The sequence below is a fragment of the Lepidochelys kempii genome, chromosome 1 (assembly GCF_965140285.1).
Source record: "Lepidochelys kempii isolate rLepKem1 chromosome 1, rLepKem1.hap1, whole genome shotgun sequence".
Classification (NCBI taxonomy): Eukaryota; Metazoa; Chordata; order Testudines; family Cheloniidae; genus Lepidochelys; species Lepidochelys kempii.
Genome location: NC_136380.1, coordinates 115,328,848 through 115,350,555, shown reverse-complemented (window position 1 = coordinate 115,350,555; position 21,708 = coordinate 115,328,848). Strand labels below are relative to the sequence as shown.

Sequence of the window (21,708 nt, the reverse complement as noted above, 5' to 3'; positions counted from 1 at the left end):
GTGATGGGGTATTTGCCATGGGACAGATGGATGGGAAAGCAGCTAGCTTATCAGGCTCTCTCCCCCGCTCCAAAACACTTAAAGATGAAGACAACTGAACCATTTTGGAAGGGAAAGGGCAAAAGCAATTTGTGGATGCCACCCACATATTGTAATGCAAGAGACCCAACAGGCCTGCAATCTCAGCATCGTAAGACAAGTAAGACTGCCTCTCTAGCTCCACTTTCCTTCTTTCAAGCACTTCTGTATTTAAACATGTTTCTATCCTTTCCCTCAGATGCTCGTTTTCCATGACTGCAAGCTGGACCTAGACTACAGTCACAGGAGTACATATTACAAATGCAGCAAACACTCTGCATTTGTCATGCTCTTATATGACAAGCTTGACACTGCAGGTCAACGACGCAATATACCAAGCGAAGCTGGTAATTGTGGTACCATAAGCAGATGCAACATTAAAGTGTGTATGCTCATGTATATGCAATCACGGAAGTATCCAAGTAAGAGCGATAAAAGAACAACAGTGAAAGAGCTATCCAAATGAATGGCAGGTGTTTGCCACTGACTCACTCTTAGCAGGTGTGGGAACCTGGCTGGGTACCCTGAACATGAAAGATGGAAGTGGACCACCAGCCAGAAGAAACTAGGGACAGATTGGTCATAAGGCAGGAAATCTAGGCAGTCAACTTTGGGAAAAGGGCTTAGGCTAGAGTTTACATGTTTACTATCTATGGATTACTTTGGGAAATTAATTTTGGTAATTTATGGTGATTATTAAACAAACATTATGAAAACTGAAAGGGCATGTCATTTCAGATGTCCAAGGTTTCTTCACATGCATACAGGAGAGTCTTTTGAAGAATGAAATAAGGATAAATGATCAAAAGTTATAAACCTGTCAAGCTGATTTTAAAAATAGCAGCTAAATTTAATGCAAACTTAGACTTCACACAAAAGTTACACCTGATTAACCAAAATCATTTTTCAAATCAATACAAGCCAGGTATAATCAATTTAAGTAAGTTTTTTTGTTTGTTTGGTTTTTTTAAACAGCTGTAGTTGAAACGGTGCAACTTGTGTGTTTAGACAACACCTTTGTTTAAGAACAGCCAAAATACCCCCAAAGCCCAACAGGCCACAAAAAGTGTGAAGTTCTGTAACATCTTTGAAAACAAAAAGGAAATATCTGATTCTTAAAAGGCCACCTTCTCAACCTGGAAGTTGGTCAATTTAAAAAGTAAGTCAGAAGAAGTTTGAGGTAGCTACAGGTGCCTATATGCCCTTGTCAAGTTAGTAGTTTTAATGATTAAATACTTTCATTTGCCTCTCCTCCTGCTGCAGTGTTAAAGACCCACACAAAGAACAGTGGAACTGATTAAACAGAGCAAACAGTGAAACTGACTAAACAAAGTGCTGTCAAAGGCACAATGTGAACAAACAAATCTTTTTCAGTCATTGTGATCTTAAGTGTCATTTGCAACAATAGCAGGTAAAAAAATTCCAGAAGAAAGTTTGTCAACTTAAAAAAAAAAATCAATGTCCCTTTAAAACAAGTGCCCAGCATCAGCAATAGCTTTTGTCTTTGATCTTCACAGAAGAACAATAACTAGAGTGAAACTTCAGTTGTGCCAATTTTTAACAATTACGTATTGAAAAGCCTAGTATTCTAGATTTTAATTAAAACATGAACAAGTGAGGAACATTAAAACCAAATGCCCATATATTATTTAGTCTTCAGTTATGTCTTTAATGCTGAATGAACATAATCAACCTCTCTACTTGGGATGTAGGTCAACTAGATGTTGTGACTTAGAAAAACCTTCCTTGGATGATAGAAGTCTTTGGTAATTAAATGCTATCCACTTTTCCCGCACTTATCACTATGGTATCCGAGTGCCTTCCAAAAAAAGGCAGAGTTGGGAGAGTCTAACAATTTATCTGCAATAACCAATGGCTTGTGTCTTCTGGTCCTGCCTTCAACACATCTCAACATTACCAATACAATAAACATTTTTATATAAATTACAGCCAACAAATATTAAGCAAAAACACAGAAACTCCTTGCATCTTAGGTAGATGGGATTCCCCATAAGGCAGCATCTATACTGAGAATTTTAGCAGTTCTCCCACTGCTGGTCTACTACAGAAATCGCTCAGACAGGGGAAGCCCCAGGTTAGATTGGGTGCAGGTGCAGTTTGTATAGCGTGAGGTGGTAAAACCACAAGCTACAAGTTATTTTTTCATTCAAGTTTAATACTATACTGAAATCAAAACCTTTTACGTTTCAGCAGAATCACTTATACAGTTGGTAAAGCCCTACCAATACCAACCCATAACATGAAAATTTTTTCACTTTAGTGCTTTTTTGTGTGTGTGTTTAATAAAATGAGACTGACATCACCAATTAGAGCCATGCATCATCTGAACACAAAGTGTGACGTTATCCACACTGGTCTCATCTTGATGCCTGGCTTGCACCAATCACTATTCCACTACTAGATTCTCCAGAGCAGAAGATTGCTACCTGCCCTGAATCTGACCTGGGCCAAAACTCACTAGGAATGAGGCTATCCCCATAACATTTTCACAGCAAGATCCTTAGAGTTGATCCACAGTGCCTCAGGAGCAAGAACTTCTCAAAACACAGAATTTATTGTACCTGTGACCTATAAAGCAAGACGGAATGACAGTTCCTAGAACTGAGAGATTAAGAAATATTTCTACTGCAGTAGTACCGAGGAGCCCATCGCGCTAGGCAATGTACAAACAGAACAAAGACTGCTTTTGTCCTATTGTACTGCCTGCTCCCTATTAAGCAGAATAAAATAATTATTTGGAAGATGGGGGGAAAACAATGGGATAAAACTGAATAAGGATGCAACTACTGAAGCATTGATAACTCTGCTGTATTTGACAAACTAGCCTGAGAAATTCCAGAGCATTCAACAGATCTTATACCAGCACAATGGCACGTCAGTTGTATTTGGTACAGCCTGTTCTAGGAAAATATCTAAGGAAAGGAATAAACATGCACTACAAATTTATCTGGTATTTCTCATTCATGAAGTTAACTGTTCAAACTTCTGCAAAAAGATAACAATTCTCAGCTACTGAAGACACCAGCTTAAAGAATTAACATCCTTATGTAAAAGGGTCAGTCAACCTAAGCCTTGATCGTGCAAAGCACTTAAGAACATTATTAACTTTAAGAACATGTTTAAATTCCATTTGAGTCAATATTTTAAAAGTACATTGCAAATAAATGCATTTACCTATGCTATTAACAATATATATAGTAAAGTGAAAAAACTGAAAAGCCATGTACTTGTTACTATACCCTATTTATGCTGTTTATTTTCCCCCTAGCGTTCTCCACTTTCAGGTTCTTAGTGCTACAATAACCCCACCTACCTAAATTCTTATGCCATCATTCAAGCACTTCTATGGTACACTTCAGAGAGGGATACATATTTATTGATTATTTTTAAAAAGCTTGTTTTAATTTCGAGCCAAATTTAAGCTGATAATGTCTTTTAAATGAAAAAAAAACCTACCCTTCATATATGCCTACAGAAAATAGATGTGAAATTAATAATTGACCTGCCATGAGTTATATTCCCATTCTGAAATCATGAAAAATGGCTAGACTGAAAGACTTGTACAGATGTGTAATTAACTCAGAGCACACCTTCCAATAACTCTGGGAATATAAATGATTAATTAGTCAGGGTATAAGGTTTCAAACCAACTTCGATGGGATCTTCTCCATGCAGGAACTCTGCCTCCGTCAGCTACTTCATGTTATGTAGTGCAGGCAGACACCGATTAGATTTTTGAAGAGAGTCTCCTTATCTTTGAGAGTCATTCTGGAATTGCCTTTCATCACACGCTGCAAATAGATCGTATTTCACATCCAGCCAAGACACAATATTCACACTAAAACAGATTACAACTTTAACTATGTCCCACTGGTATTGTTTTACTGAAAGCACCTAACTGTACAGCGAAATGCTGGAGGCCATTAGCAAAATTCCTACTGTGCAACCATGCTCCCATAGTATTATGTGCTTGCTGTAATGACAAAGCGTTCACTGAGTACTCTGCACTTGTGATTGTGGTAATGAAAACTGTATAATCCACTCATTGTTTGGAAAGTGCTGAAGAGGATTGTAATGGATGCTTTTTGTATGGTAGCCCTTGACTATATACAGAAGGGTCACATTTCACATGTGTTAATGGACTGCCGATTCATGCTGAACTCCCTGATGTAGTACTGGGATAATATTTATCTGCCTCACAAGAATTCTGTGGGGCTTAATTAATATTGCAAATCCACTGAAATCCTTGGATGCTCAAAGATTTACTAGTATTAAACACCATACTGTATCTAAATACTGCAGAGCACCATTTATTTCAGTTTCTATTGCTTTACGATAGTTTTCCTCATGGCCATCACGTGCACCACAAAAAAACCAACACAACCCACCTTGGGGGGTTTTATACTTCAAAGTCACTTTTTTGTCATCCTTACCCACAGCCATCTTGCTCAAGAGGCTGTATTTGCTGGGCATGGAATAGAGAGAAAGGAGGGGGAGAAAACATGTGCACATCGTCCTGCTCAGGAGCACATCTGAAGCCTTCTCAGGGTACTATTTAGGGAAGATGGAAGAGTGATGGGGCTGTTCTCACAGCTGCCCTCAAAGCAATCCATTTCTTCCAATGGGGTAGACAAGCCAAATGCAGCAACTACCTGAGAAAACATTTACCTCCCTGTGTGCACACATGCGACAGGAGGAGCAGTCTGAAAGCAGCAGCCCTGAACTTTGACAGATGCTAACCAGTTTTTAAGAATCCAAACTAGAGTATGATGGTCATCTCCTGACCCTACCCTGCAATTTACAAAGTTTGGCTGTGACTCAGCGTCATTATTCCACAAATTAAACCTACTGTTGTAATAATGTTGCATCATATAAGCACAATTTGTATAGGTCAAACTTATTTAAAAAAATAAGTTGAAGTGCTTTCTATAGTTACATTGGAATCTGATATATAATCATTACTAATTAGTCTGGGGTCTTGACAAAGACAGTACTAGATCTTAATGCAATTATGAAAAAGTCACGTTATTTTCTCCCCACATAGGTTTATACTGGAATTCCATTCAATCACTTCCAATACAATTTAGATCTATTAGTATGGTTTTGTTTAGATCCCAAGGACACAGGTGCTAACCCACCCTCTCACAAGTAATATATGGGGTCTTTATTAGCCATGCAGAGCAGGCAGGATTGCCATTTTTTCTTCCTAAATACCAGCCGTATTAGGATCTTGACAGCAGCATTCTGAAGAGAGTAAACATCTATAAAATTTTAAAGCGGTGACTCAATTACCATAAAATCAGGTTTGCCCTCCCAGTTTTGTAAGAGTACTTTGCATTTCCAGACATCATTCTCTGGACTGTTTCAATAATTTGCAAAATTATTTGTTCTAATTTAATTAAAGAAGTAACTGGCCTTAGTTTCCACTTAGACAGAAAACCTTAAATGAAAGCTTTACAATTCTGTAAATCTTCTGTTGGTGTTATAGTCAATGAATTTGAAAGTGAAGGCAATTCCTGTGTGAAATGATAACCCTGAGCCAAGAAGTTCACAGAACAGAGAACAAAACTAGTGCTTTTAGGCCATCTGCTAGTATCTCTGCATCAGTCAAGGACAGATGCATCCCGAAAAGCTGGGTGTTGCTTCATACTTATGAGAAAATGCTGGTTACCTCTTGGGAATCAAAGAGCTGGACTTCAACACAGCCTTCCCCTAGAAGCTTCTGCAAAGCTAATTCCCACTGAGACTCATTTAAACATACATGGAGGATATGTATCTGGGAACGAAATTCAAAATCAAATGCAATCAAGAACATATCCTTCTTTCTAGATAAGGAATTAAGTCTCCTGATTAAATAATCACTATACCACAGAAAAGCTATCATGTTAAACATTCTAGAAATGGTCTAGTGTCTTGGAAGGCAGCAAATAAATGACTGCTGCTCCCTATGCATGGATCATCCTCCCATACTTCTCTTCACCAAACCTGCACTCAAATTCTTTCTTAAAAACCCAATGTTATGCAAAATTATCCTAATTTTTAGGGTTCCACCCAGAGATGAAATGTGCCCAAGACAAAAAACCAGGAGACCTTACAACAGTAACTTCTCTTTCCGGGCTTCACCACACCACCTAGTTTATTACTTACACTTACTGTGGCACATCTGATGTTGACTGTAAGCTCTTCATGGCAGGGATTATTTTTAATGTATCCTCTAAACACATCCTAGGTGTATCATAAATAATATCAAAGCAAAATAGTGGAATCTTTTCTTAAAAACTTTACTTTGCCTGTCTGAATTGATAGGATTGGAACGCAGAAGAGATCTGGTAAACTGCTCACTGAATACCACACTAAAATGCATGAAACTGCTGGCTGATGTCGTAATTATTCGCAGCATAGGAGAGTTAGTAGAAACTTTTCAGTATTCCCATTCATTAGTGCTTAGTAATTTGTCCACAGTATTAGCAAAACTGCTAAGCCTCTGTAAATATACCAAAAAGAAAAGGAGGACTTGTGGCACCTTAGAGACTAACCAATTTATTTGAGCATGAGCTTTCGTGAGCTACAGCTCACTTCACTCTGAAACCTGTAAATATACCAAGTATAATCAGTAAAATGAAGGTAATACTGGGGGAAGAGATAAGGAAAGCTGACAAGAGTGAACTGGCTGAGGTATAAGCTACTAGTACCTGCAGAAAACACATCCAGTTAATCAGATCCTAGTCCCATTAGCCTTCAGGGGAAGCACAGGCTGAAGTAAAACAAGTAACTGAACCAATGCATTGTCAGAACAGAGAATGAGTGTGCATCTGCAAAACTATTTTAGCATAACATGCTTTGATATAGTCAGACGCCCATCACAAGACTTCTACGGAGATGGATTTACAAGACATTTTTCTGCAAAGTTCCATCCATTAGAAATACAGCAAAAGGAGAGCAAACAAGGCTTCCACTACCATTCTTCTTTTAAATATATAACTATTATATAGCTGCACATTTTCAAATTATAAAAGAAATGAAAAAAACGCCACTGTAACTAAAATAAAGTTCTCATCACCACACCACATGCTGCTTTATTCCAAAGGAAGTCTGTAATAACACATACATCTTGAGCAATGTCCAGTAATTAACTAAAACATCAGTTTGTTTACAATACAGAACAATGTTCTGCTGCTTATGGTAATTTAGGTGTAAGATTGCTTACACTTTTTATAACAAGAGCGGGTTTTTTTGGATAGGTGGGGAATTCAGTGACATCATGTCCCTACCTCACAGGGGGCTTGCAACGAAATGATTAGGAAGTGTGCATATACCAGAACCGGGGATTTCCATAACATGAACTCATGGTACAACAAAATATAACTGGGTTCAAAAAAGAAATAAGTAAGTTCATAGAGGGTATGTCTATCAATGGCTACAAGCCAAGATGGTCAGGGATGCAACCCCATGCTCTGAGTGAACCTAAACCTGTGACTGCCAGAGCTGGGACTGGATTACAGGGTCACTTAATAATTGCTCTGTTTTGTTCATTCCCTCTGAAGCATCTGGCACTAGCCACTGTTGGAAGACAGTCTACTGGGCTACGTGGACCCTTCGTCTGACTCAGTATGGTCATTCTCATGTTATGTGATAATAAATGTTTTTGGAATCCACCTCCCATCTAGTCAGGAAGAGAGAGGGCATTCACAACATGACAACCTCTTTGAACCTCTCTGCGACCCCTTAGAGGTCATGACAACTAGGTTGACAGAGCAGGGTGGACCACACCAACATAGATCAAGCCACAAAACTGCATATAAATCCAATTTCTAAATGCATTTCTGCTGGGAAAGTGTGATTACGTGCAGAAAACAAAGTATATCAATGTTTAAGCAGGCTACTCACCTTCAACGTACAGGGGTTCAACGACATCATGATTAATCAGTTCAAAGTTCTCGTGACCAATCCAGTGTTCCACATTTCTTTTCCTGCCCGTAAAGAAGTTGTCCACAACTGTAACCTCATGGCCATCCATCATTAGTTTGTCAGTAAGATGAGAACCCACAAACCCTGCTCCTCCAGTTATCTGCATTAGGACAGTGGGTATGAATTTTTTTTTTCTTTTTACAGAAACACCAGACAAAGTCCACAAACATGAAGACAGAAGAACATTCAGCAGCTTTCAAAACTTTGCTTACCACTCGGAGGGGTGGGGGGGAGGGGGAGGAGAACCACTCGGGGGAGGGGGGGAGGAGAACACAACTCCATTTCCATTTTAATTTTTTTTTTTTTTTTTTTAAATTTCAGGCCCAATATTAGGTAGCACAACATTTCAAGAGAAATACTTCACGTGGTCTGAAAATGTTGAACAAAGACCATTGTGGAGAATATTAAAGGATTCAATTTTTTTCTTTCCTGCCTGACACCCCCACTGCCCCTTTAAATTGGGCTTGTGCCCTTCATGCACAAGAAAAAACACACAACATTCCTGATATTACTACAATTAAGCCTGGTCTTCTCCTGGTTTTGATGGAGGATATGGTGGGGAGGGGTGGGCTTAAAGAAATATTTTAAGTGCTCTCATCTTATTCAAAGGAGTTGAATCTCTTTTCTTCCATATGGCTGTTAAGTGTGAGTGTGAAAAAAAATCCTCCAAACTGTCTTCTATCTCTTTCCCACTGTATTGCTCAGTTTTCAGCTTATATTTCAATCTAGCTAGTAACTATATGGATGACAGAAGAATAGTATAGACAAGCTCTGAAACTATTGTAAAGAAACAAGAAAAAACCTTTGGAAGTTAACTTTCACACCTTTTCCATAAAGTGCTTAAAAGTACAAAAAGCCTTAGCTTTTGCAGCTCACCCTTAAAGACCAGTGAATCACTGAACACAGTAATTGTATGACTGCTTCAACAAAGAGGTTCAAGTCCCACGTTGTGCGAAGTGTTCGAAGGGACATGTCTATGGAAGCAGTTATTTTCTCTAGGCTTCACAAGCAGTTTTAATGAATGTATAAGGAAACAGAAGTTGGCCACTGCCAAAGACAGTTAACCAAAATAAATTGACCTGATTCAGTATGACATCTCATATGAAATGTACTATTATGTGACTTTATGATCAAGATCAGGTTTAACAAGGTGATCTAACTATACAGTCACTGTATCATCAGCGTACTTCAATGATTACCAGTGCCCTGCAAACTACACAGTGAAAGAATTTCCTGTAATTGTCAAGAAATGAATCCAACTACTGGATAATGTGACAATTTGATAAAATGTCATCAGAAGGATCATACAGATTACTGAAATCCTTTTACTTCTGTTAATAAAAGCCAAAATATTCATTTCCCCCCCCCCCCCAAACACTGAATAAAAAAAGCCTGTCATGCAAATTTAAAAGAAAAAAAGATAGGGAAAATAATTTTCTATTTGCCTGTGTTATTTGCCTGACAGGTGACCTACAAAGGGAAAATTGTTTCTACTCCTATTTTCTTCCATAAAAGGCCTGAAAGTTCCCCTCCCATTCTCTCACACTTGTTTTACTTCACATTAGAAATTCAGAATTTCTGATATAATGGCACAGTAAATAAAAACAACAACAGTGAAATCTGAACAAGTGAGGAGGAAATTTTAGTTATTTAAATTTCTTTTTTCTTTTGTTGCTGGCAACTACTGGGGGCAGGTAATCATTCAATAAGGGAGCCAGTTCCCAGATAAGCTGGAACTGAAAGCAGATTAGGAAAAGGTATCTGTACAAGAAGGTGGGGAATGGGGTTAGGGCTTCTCATGTCTGGTACAGCAAGGAGAGGGTGGTGGGGTCCCAGCAATGGTATTGGGACTGACAGCAACCCTCCACCAGGTAGAATGAACAACAAAAGGAGGATGAAGTCTAGTTAAACCACATACCAGGTGTCTTGCCTTTCTGCACTGTGTGTGACAAAAATCTGTTTCTGTGGAAGAAGCCACAACTCACCTCCTTTGACTAAGCTGCAAGAAACCCCTGGTACCACTTCTATGCAACAATCCAGAGAAGGCTTGACCCAAAATTGCTGATATTTCTTAGGTACAGTGAGAAAACAAAATTTTGAAAAAACAGGCAAGTGTTTAGGCTCTCTTAACGTCGTAAGCAAGCAAAATAGGGCACAAACCCAATTTTTTTTTTAAACTTTGCAGTCATCTTGAAATGTTACCAAGGGCTGTTATGATAAATCTAGATTATCTTGATTAATGTATGGCTTCTGTAAAGCTTAGATGAAGATTATTTGGAAAAGGAGCTGAATATTTTCCCAGAAAAGTAAACAGTTGTTGAATTAATTCAACATAATTTTAATTCACTTCAGGCTTCATCAAAAGGAAGGAAAGGATGATTTTAGCACCCAAATTGTCTATATATAATCTTCCAGCAATCACAGTAGTTCAGAAAGACAGGGTGGACACACTTTATTTCAAAACACAGCTGCTTACAAATCACAACAGACCACAAATTCATTATGTTGCAGATCAACAACTGTCACTTCAAACCTGCAGACCCAATACCTAGTGCTTGAGGAGGATACACTAGCACCATCTGGGTAGAATAAATTTACTTTAATAGTATTATAAAATGGTTGATGACTTCAACATTTACTAAAATGCATTAAAAATAGCATATAATTCATCTCTATCTGGAACACTTAGAAGTTTGTATATTTGCCATGCAGGTTCATTTCCTTCTCGTTGCAGTCATATCTGGTGCTTTCAGTCAGATTCAGGCATCTAATATCCCTTTCAGACATTTAATATCCCATGTCGAAATGACATTATATTTTCATTTTATAATTTCATAGGTACATCACGTAAGATTTAGAGAGCACATGGTACTGATCCTAAATTGACATCAACCATATTAAGAAATTTTCCAAAAAAGAAAGCAGCCTACTACCTACCCATCTTCTCAGGAAAAGCATGGGTAAACAAACAGGCCCAGCAGCAAGGAATAGAGTTTAACAGACTTGGGCTCTATTGGACCAGTGTGGTAGTGGAAATGAACTCAGTGAGGAACCCTCTACTGAGACTAAATCGAGTCCTAAATGGACACATCTAGGAGTTGTCAGCTTGAGTATGCTCAACTGATGGGCAAGAGTATGAGCAGAAAGGCGGTCTCTAAAGCACCCAGGACCCAAACCATAAAGAACTTCTTAGGTTTAACACACCTTCAATTGCCTCTGGAGTCAAACTGAGAACATGAGCAGACTCCAGAGTACAGTGGGCATATACAGTCACTGTAAACACCTCACCTCCTTGCTTTTCTTTCTGCACTTGCTCCCCAAAGAATTCAATGCCTAGTTGAAGATTTGGGCTCGGATACCCAAAGCAATCCCTATATTGACCTCAGCTGCCTGAAAATACACTTTTTCCTCTGGGACCATGTCCCTTCTTGACCGCTACATTCTACCAACACAATGAAACTGTCAGACAACGGATAGCCTGGTGAGCACAGAAGACCCGACTTTCACAGGAGCTGGACTTACATAATGGAATTCACTTCCACAAATGCTCAAAACTGACTGGAGAGCTCAGGTTTTTCACTTGGCTTTCCCTTTCAGTGATTTCTTCTGCCATGCACAATCAAGCTATTCAGCTATTTCTCCTACAGGCGAGAGAGAAAGACACTATTCTGCCTACTTTAATTCAGAATTGAACGAAACATCCAACCATTTTTCTTAGTTATTCCGTTATCCAATTTTTAAAGACTGCATCTAAAAAGCCCAAGCACAACAATTTGAACTGTCTTGACATAGCAACACACACAAAAACTACATAAAAATTAAGGTTGCAAAATCCCACAAATTGGGAAATGCCTGTGCAGTCTCATGTCAGTCTCACTGTGCAAATGGATTATGAGACAATCTAATTTTTTCAAAGGACCCCATCTCATTCAGTGCGCAGAGTGCATTGCACTCACTTGTTCAGCTATTCAGTATATTATTTCTCCTCAATGTGTGGCTCCATGCCTTATTTACTGTAGACTCTTCAAACTCTGCCCTGAAGATAGAATTATTACTTTCTTCACAGGCTTTTCTAAGGTGCTCATAGCTATCCGAGGGCTGCGCAAACGTTCTTGATCACCAATTTTCACTTCAAAGAAGTGAATTAATTTTCATAGCACCTCTGTGAGATAAGACACTGGTATTATCCCCATTTTGCGGATGGGAAACCAAGGCACAGAGATTAAGGTCAAAAGTATCCATTAATTGTGTGTGTCCAGTCTGTGCACTAAATGAGGAAGAGGCCCTGAGGGAAAAATAGTATGTGGTCATTTAATTAAGGCCGGCATCACAATTACATATGCCCCAGGGAGCAAGACTGTTTGTACAGGGCAACCTTAATTCTGGCATTTTCTAATTTTTGAGTGCTTGACTTTGCAACCTTAATGTTCTTTTAATGTAGAACTCCTCGTGTGGTTTCCTAAGTTTTTCAAAAAGCAAAATGGAAAAACAAATTCCATCCTATGGTATCATATAGACAACCTTCATCAACAGGGTTGAAACCTGGAGATCCACGGCACAGCTCTCTGCCACCTGAGCTAATGGAGTACCTGATATAGTTGTAGGCGGTTATCTTCTATGTGAAGCAGAACCATCGGGGGATGAGACACTTTGTCAGTGGGTTCCACAGATACTTGCTGACAGCAGAGGAACGGTGACACTCAGGACCTCGAGTGCCATTCCAGGCTCTAGAGGGCAGATTCTTCTCTGCCCATTCTCTCCCAACAATGACCCTTCTGCCCAATCCCCTCCAACCTGTCTGTCCTATTCTCCTCCCCAACCCCTACAAGCTCCTTGCCCCAGTCCTATTCTCTTCACCTAGAGTCTCCAAGTCTCCACTTCTCAGGCTTCCCATCCCAGTCTCCTTGCCCAAACCCTCCAGATTCCAAGTTCTCTTCTATTAATAGACAGCAGATTTAAAACAAACAAAATTGGGTATTTCTTCACTCAATGCACAGCCAACCTGTGGAACTCTTTGCCAGAGGATGTTGTGAAGGCCAAGCCTATAACAGGCTTTAAAAAAAACTAGATAAATTCATGGAGGATAGGATCCACCAATGGCTATTATCCAGGATGGGCAGTGATGGTGTCCCTAGTCTGTTTGCCAGAAGCTGGAAAGGGCGACAGGGGATGGATCACTAGATGGTTGCCCCGTTCTGTTCATTCCCTCTGGGACACCTGGCATTGGCCACTGTTGGAAGATGGCTAGATGGACTTTCATCTTACTCAGTATGGCCGTTTTTATGTTCTGTCCCTCACAGCCTCCTTGGCCAGTCTCCTTACCCAGCCAGTCCCAGTTTCCTCCCCTTCCTATCTTCTCAATTGATCATTCTCTTCCCTTCCATGCCCTCTAGTCACCTCCACATCCATGCTCCCAGTCCCAATCTGCCTTCTTGGGCTCCTCATCTAATCTCAGTGTCCCCACCGCCTTGCCCCAGTTTCTTCGTTCAGCCAGTCCCAGTTCTCTCCCCCAACCCCTGCACCCTGACTCCTTGTCGGATCAGTCTCTCTTCCCTCCTCACTTTCTTTCTCCAGCCCCCACTGGTTCTCAACCCCAGTCTCTTTGCTCATCCAGCACCACCTGTCTCTCCAGGCTCCTTCTCCCGAGCTACTCCATCCTCCCGCACCTCGGCAGGTCTGGATTTTGCCCCCATTGCATTCAAATCAGACACTTTCTCCTCCATGCTGCCTGTGCCCAGCAGGACAGCACAAAGAGGACAGAAGAGACAGGTTCCCTGCTCTCAGTTCAAGTGTCTGGACCTGGATCCACCACAGCCCACAGCAGCGCAGATCTGCAATTTCAGGAAAAGTCCTGCTTATTTACAGGTTGGAGCATGGCCACCACGGACAGAATCTTCAAGAAATGTAGCTGTTAAAATCTACTAAATCTGTACATGCAAACTGATTTTTCAAAGGCTTATAACTCGGCCAGATTTGAGTAGATTTTCACAGGGATGGCCAAAGGCACATCCCTGACATAGAGGCCAAATTTCAGTCTCTATCACAAAGTTACGTTATAACTTCTCAAATAAAAGGTTGCCAGACTTTTTTAAAACTTTTTTCCTAGCCTTGTTCTCAGAAAAGGCAACCATTTTGGTGAAAATTTTCTTTAAAAAAAAAAAAAAAAAAATCAGCTTCAGTCAGAAAGCATGGAGAAGTTTACCAAATGTTAACCATTTGGGCGAACATTATAAGTAACTGAAAACAGGATTTTCCAACAAGAACTGTTGGGAAACCTTAATAAGTGGCATTACCAGTCCCACCTATAAGTGACAAACATACTACATGACTGCTTACATTCCAAGATTCTGAGCCCACTCCCACTGAAGCTAATGAGAGTTTTGCCATGACCAGACAATTTGCCAAGAGGACCAGACAGTATCAGGCCCTGTGCTTTTTTTTTTCCTTTAATGTTACTGGTTTTAATGAGTGCTGCTTATATACTGTGAAGATTTAGAATACATATAATGTATTCTGCAGCCTCAGAATGTGCTGTGGAATTTACCCCTTGCCAAAGAACTATTCTCTAGAAATTAAAATTTTGCTTTAAAGTAAAAGTTACATTTCTAGCCCTTGCTATTGTGAAGATGCAAACCACACAAACTAGTGCACTGATATCTGAGTTTGCAGTCACCTGAAACAACAGCTCTGAGAGCTGCTAACTTTCCCCTTCCTTGTCTATGGGGCATGGACACAAACTTGATGAAATTTTGACCATTATTGTTAGCTATTATACTACTGATTATTTAGCAGAACCATCCTGCTAGGATGCTATCCACAATTTCAAACTGCCTCTAGTGCTTTCTGCAGGGGCCAAAAGCCTCAAATGACATCTACATCCGAGTCACTGATGATTTCCATGGTGCAGCTATGCATTATCCGAAAACTTGAGAATTGAAAATGCAGAGACAGTACAGCATAAAGGTAATTTATTGTCAAAATAAACGGATGCTACTTTACTGGCTGTATTTGTTTTTATATCTAATTCTTTAGAACTTCCTATAAAAAACTGAAATGAAGCAGCTACAGAATTTCCTGCATTATGCACAAGAATCCAAGGATCTTGATGCAAAGCTGAAATCTAGTTTCATGCAGAGTACACTGGGCTTGCAATATAATACTGACAACGGTTGGAAGAGATGTTTGCAATAAGGCTGCAGTATCAGCAATGCACTCCTGTTAGCAGACTTGATTACAAAGATCTAAAGACAAGTACTGCAGGCCTTGGCCATTCTGTCCAAAGTCAAGTCAGTTTCTATCAGCCTGATCCAAAGCTGATTAAAGTCAACTGTAGCCATTCCATTTACTGTCACTGAGCTTTAGAGCGGGCCTTGATAATACAGCCCTCAAACCTTTCTCAACTACAGACAGATAACTATCAAAAGGTATTGATTTCAGATCACTGGCCTTTTTCTTTGCACAGGCTTTTCTTAACTATTGTTCACTTCTTTATTAAACTTTGCATATACTGAAAAAAGAATACAGAAGAATTTCTGTTCATATGTAAGCTATTACCCATGCTCTGGGAACTTCATTTTTAATAGCGAAAACAAGCCTCTTGTTTTCATTCCACTGAATTTTCTAAAAGGCAAGGAGTTGAGATCAAAATGAACATTAGACAAGTTAAGCATAAGAGCACTACACAGAGATCTGTACTACTCTCCGCTCCCTACCAGGGCGGCAAAAACTTGGACCACGTACTTGCACACGATACAGAATCCGTTTGTTCTAAAACTTCTTAGAATCCACAGGCAAGTTCATCCCTGCCCCGCAGCAAGGGCCACCACAGGGAACCGAAAAATCTAAGGACGGAGCTCACCTCCACCTTGTTTCAATGGCATCTATGGGCCATGACAGCAGCAGAGATGCCCTGGAGCATCAGAATGCCCTGTCATAACATGGCCTCTTCTTCCTGTGATGCACCCTGGAATGTCTTCTATGCTCTCTAGGATTTCCCAGGTTCTTTGGGTCTGGCGTATTCCTCTATCTTTATGTTTGTCTGTCTCATGTCTGCTCTATGGCAATGCAAAAGGGACCACAGGGCATCAAGGAATCTGACCCCACGTTAGACTCTCTCTCCAAGCCTTGGTCGGACAGGTTTTTCCAACACTTTGCACTTTCTAAACCATTGCCCCTCTTCAGAAGAATCCCAATGTCAGAAAATTTCCAGCAGCTGGGAACATGGACAAGCACCCTTCTGAAAAACACATCTTAGAGCCCAGCCAATGTAGTTCCAAGACAGCAGAAACCCTATTAATGAGTCACACCGCCAATCCAGAGCCCAAGGCTATTATCCACATGCTGTCACTGAGCACCTCACCACCACAGGGTGAAAGGAATTAGAGTAGTTGCTCCTGAACCTATGTAGGAGGTATCAAGCTGCACAACAAAATTATAAAAATCTTCTTTTAATTAATCCTGTGACCCTAATTGAGTTTTACACAATTCTAAACCAATGCCTCGTATTTCCACAACATGAGCCCTGATGAAATACTGACTTACCAAAATTCTTTTACGGTCCTTTTCTGATAGAAATTTCACTGGTGGATACTTCTGGGTGAAACTACAGAACATTTCAAAACAGGAAGAAGAAAAACTAAATTAAGATTTATTTAGGTGACTGATGACAACTTTTCCTTCGTGTATCTACTTTGTGAAATCTGTCACAAAAATTAACATTTCATCTCATAGGAGAGAACATCAGGCACTGAAAATTCTCAAAAAGTGTGTTTACTTAGATTTTTAACTTTGTGGCAACATTGCTTTCAAATTGCTATCACCCTCCTAAAGAAAAAAAACTGAGCCGCCACAAGAAACTGTTCTGCATTTAGTAAAAATAAGGTAAAGAGGACTGAATTATCAGTTGCAAATAAAAAAATCTGTGGCCCCTTATTTTCTGCTTTATGGTGCACAGATTCTTTTTTAAAAAGTGTTTCTTTTCTTGCTTGATTTTGCACTAAAACCTTCAGGGTTTGGGCCTATGGACAGCTGGAGAACTGGTGCTGATGATGACATCACAGGAGTCTGAAACCAGAACTGCTGCTGAGTGGCAAGTATTTTCAGATGGTTGGTTTTGAATTTGTTTTTAAATCAAAACTCCTGAAAACCACTTGAGAGACGAAAAAAAGAGTTTTGTTAACTACTCAGCACCCTCAACCTCTCACTCTTTTCTTTTACATTTCATTTATGTAAAATTTAAAACCCGAAAGTCAAGGAAATTGTTTTAAAATTAGGATAGCCTTCACAGAGCTACATAATGTGAGAGTTAAGGATGACTCAGAAGACTACCACTGCTTTGGAGGGGTGTGTGTTACCATTTCCCATACCATTTTTTGCACCCTTAATCCATATACACAAAAGGTAGATGTTCCTGGGGTGGGGGTGTGAGAACTAAAATAAAACACATTAGCCAGCAATTCTCATTTTCTGCAAAACTACTAGGCCTGAAAATAGTAAGCGTACAATTGATGCTCAAGAGCATAAAGAATTACGGACACTGAACTATCACCCCTCAATGATTTTTTTCACTTGTTTGTGTGCTGTATTATGGGAATAACGAGTAAGGTTGTGCTGAGATTCAGTAAAGCAGCATTTTAGTCTTGCCAGTATTTCAGTAACTCAGGTCATTCTTAAGTAAGTGTCATAAAAAGTAACTCAAATATTCATCACCCCTCCTCTCCAGTTAGTTTGCATGCTGCAACACCTCTAGCTCTTGTGAAAACTGCCTTTAAAAAGATTAAAAGTCTAGTGGATGAGATGAATCAGTAGAGCGAATGGAACTGCATATACGCCAAGAATTCTCCTTGAAAGATTACTTTTTCATCCATACACAAACAGAATCCCACTGGATTGCCTCCATGCCCCTGGGTCTGAAGCACCATGCCTCAACTATCTCTCATCCACAACCTTGTCTCAATGGGGATCTCCAAGAGGGAGAGCACAGATGCTGTGTACTTGAATGGCATCATCAACCCTTCATCCTGAGAGTGCTTGTGATACTATCTTCAGCTTCCTGTGTGTGGAAACCAGGCAGCAGCAGAAACCTCAAATGTTCCCATGCCTGGAGGTTGGTTGCAGACTCTCCTCACACACATACCACTGGAGAACACCTTGATGGTGAGGTAACAGAACTTCTTTGATCCAAACAGGGGGATCAAATAAGGTGGGGAAAAAAATGGAATCCATTCCTTCCCTGACCACAAGGATGTCTCCATATGTTTGTCCTCAGGTCCTCACTACAGGGAACACAGTTCCGGTTGTCTGGATCCTTTAACTGGACATTTTTATGCTTTGAATTAATTGGTTCTTTTTAGGTTTAACTCTGATTTTCCTGATTTCTAGCGATTGTTTATGATAACTATGCCACTCTGATAATGCTTTAAGTTACTTATATGAACTCTGAAAGTTCACTCCAGATAAATTAATAAAAGTTTCTCAAGGGCTAAGTATTAAAGAATGCCTTCATTTCCTCCTCCGCAGAACCATGAGGATGGGTTACCTTTGGACTGTACAAGATAAGCGCTTTTCACCCACCACAACACTCATAAAACCAGTAGCGAAGAATAAGCTTTAAAGGCTCGCTATTCATCAGCCTCAATTCTCTAACTACAGACTCAGAGGGCCCTTGTGTGGCTCTTTACGTCCTTGCAAAGTGAATGTAAAATGCTACCTGATCAAAATTCACCAGGGGATAGCATTTTACACTCGCTTTGACCGAGTGTGAGTAACTACACAGACACAAGAATGGCAAGTCAGGCTCATCTCTTGTGATTTCATAATGCCAAAATCGGGTGTGTGGAGAGGGGTACATGTACGTATTTTCCCCCTCAGTGGCAGGCACACAATGTCATCTGAAATATAACCCATTAACAATATACTGCACACATACTCCAAATGCAAAGTCATTCATGTGTGTCTTCACCAAAGGCTAAATAACCTACTGCCTCTGATGCAAAAAGAAATAGATCTCAATTTGACATATTGCACCAAAATGTAACACTATTAAAAAATTAATACTGATCAAGCCATCACATCACACAGGCCATCCACGAAGGACAGAACAGACAGCAGCACAAGTCAGGTAGATAAAAAAACCCACTAAAGAAACACTTCTGCTACTGTTAAAAATTAAACAAATACAGTGGAACCCCATTTATCCAATTTAACTGGGACCGAGACCGGATCAGATCATGAGAAATTTGGATAATTAGAAGAATGGGCAAAGAGCTTCAGCCCGAGGCCGACAGCCCGAGTCGTGCCTTCCAGGGCCAAAGCGTCAATTACTTATATTCCTTTATGTACACTGATGGTTTGGTTAATACACCGAGCCGGATAATGGAGGCTCAGATAAACAGGGTTCTACTGTACTTAGTTTCATAACAATCAATTGAAGACAAGAGAATATATAGGACTTTTTTTAAGCCATTAATTCATGACTACAGTTTAATAAAAATAGCAGTAGCAGGTACAGTACCTACTGGTGGCCACGTGTAATCAATGTCTGCATGTTGCCAACAAGGTCACCCTGTTTGATCTGTCAAGTCAGTGCTCATATTAGGATTTAGTAAATGAGGGTCACACATTCTCAACAAAAATTGTAAGTGGCTGGTCAGTAAAACTGGAAGTCAGCTGTAAAATAAAACCGGACATCTGTATTTGAGCACGATATCGTCTGCACCCAAGACAAAGCGTGCAGCATCCTGGAAACTGTGCAGGCATTATGTACACTCAGTTTCAGGAGTGGAACACAGTTTCACTCTTCATCCATGGGAGAGGCACAGTGACAGCCAGCATGTCAGGTGCACTCAAATGCTTACTGACACTGTACAGCCTGTGGGATATGGCATGGGTTCAAAATATGGAATAGGGACAGAATTATCAGCCCTGAGTTCTCTTAAACGAGAAGAGCAGTTCATCCAAACTGATGAATGCTGAAAACGTTCCTAAATTCAGTTCATCTTTTAGTTCTTCATATTTTTACTTAACTGAACCCTTCTTGAGTTAATAGCAGAGATCTGAACAGATTTTATTTTTGTGTTGTTTTTTAATGAAGGCAAAAAACACACGGTCACCTTAGGGCTTTTCATACAAGCTGTTAATCGGTGCTCAGAGTGCTGCTGACATTTACTATTATAGGCCTTAGTCCTACAAATCCCTATGCAAGAGCTTAACTTCACAAACAATGAGTAGTCCCATTAACTTCAAAGAGACCACTCCCAATGCACACAGTTATAATGCTGCAGTGTCTACACGGACACTGCGGCGCCCTAACTACAGCTACATACGCGCTACGCTTCTTGTGGAGGAGAAATTATTATGTTGGTGCAGTTATAAATGCACTTACATCAGCAGGAGAAAGGCTGCAGTGGGTACACTAACATAATTTAGGTCAACATAACCTGCCTTATGTCAACCTACCTGCGTAGTACTGATCAGGCCTCAGTGCTTACTAACAAACAGGAGACGTACAACATTACTGAGCACATAATATTCATGTGAGTTCACTGAAGACCTTGAGACTCATTCAGGACAAAACAAACACAGCTCTGCTGACTGAACCCCAACCCCACAAGAACAGACGTACCTTTTTTCCAGGTCTCTGATTTTCTCTCTTAGTGGTGCAACAGCCTAAAGAAGCAATAAAAGTAATTCTTTAAAGGAAGTTGCAAGAATTTACATCTCAGAAAAAAGAAAAACAATGCCTACGCAGACTATTATAAGAGTAACAGTAGGGGTGGCAATCTTACACCTCGTCTAAATAAATTCATTTAAGAAACCAAGATCAGAACAACTTATATTTAGAGAGTTTTGTGCCAATGGATCCAAAGCATATTACAAAAAAAGGAAGAACCTGCTATAAATACAGGAAATTACTTCACCTACCACTGACATGCAGCACATGCAGAGTAGCTGTTTAAAAAGTATGTAGCAACAGTAAACAACAGTTTAGGACAACACATGAAATATTCAACTTAAGTTGTTGGGGAAGTTTAGGCAGCCAGAATATAGTTAAACGTACTAGAATATAGCCATCACACCAAGACTAACACCTCTAGCTCTTGTGAAAACTGCCTTTAAAGACTAAAAGTTGTCAGGGCCTCTGTTTTAAAGAGACAATGACACATTACAAAAAATCGAGTTCTAAACACATTTCTTCAACAGGCTTGTTACAACCACCCTGGATTATTAAAGGGAAAGAAATTTAAAAATGCAGTTTATCTACTAATATCTATGCTCTTTGTTTAACTCTCTTCATTTCTCTGAACTTGGACAGTGATAAATAAATGAAATTAGTTTCACTTCCAGATTCTTTATCATGTAATGCCAGGCTTGAGTTTTAAACAAGGAAGATGAAGTCTGAACATACTTTTTGGTTTTAGGCTTTATAAATGCTTTTTACAAAATTTAAATTTAGGGCCAAATATAAGTTGACAGCATCTCTTTAGGATCACCTGCATTGTGTCACTAGCACCACAGTGCCCTTTAACAAACTCTGGATTTACTTTAAAAAATATTGACAGATTCGATTTTGACAACTGAAAGCCTCCAGGAATGGAAATGAACCGTGCTTTGTGTTATTCCCCCCTATGTACTGTAATTTGG

General features: G+C 39.8%; 1 protein-coding gene across 1 annotated transcript in view; it reads right to left on the bottom strand.

The window, feature by feature from the left end:
• The window catches only part of UXS1 (UDP-glucuronate decarboxylase 1), a 92,766-nt gene that overhangs the window by 44,940 nt on the left and 26,118 nt on the right, over positions 1-21,708 (bottom strand). The window contains exons 4-6 of the mRNA XM_073351134.1: positions 20,690-20,733; positions 16,609-16,669; positions 7,987-8,167 (exon numbers count right to left, since the gene is read on the bottom strand). Coding sequence (XP_073207235.1) covers positions 7,987-8,167; positions 16,609-16,669; positions 20,690-20,733 — 286 coding nt within the window. The remainder of the gene's footprint in view (positions 1-7,986; positions 8,168-16,608; positions 16,670-20,689; positions 20,734-21,708) is intronic.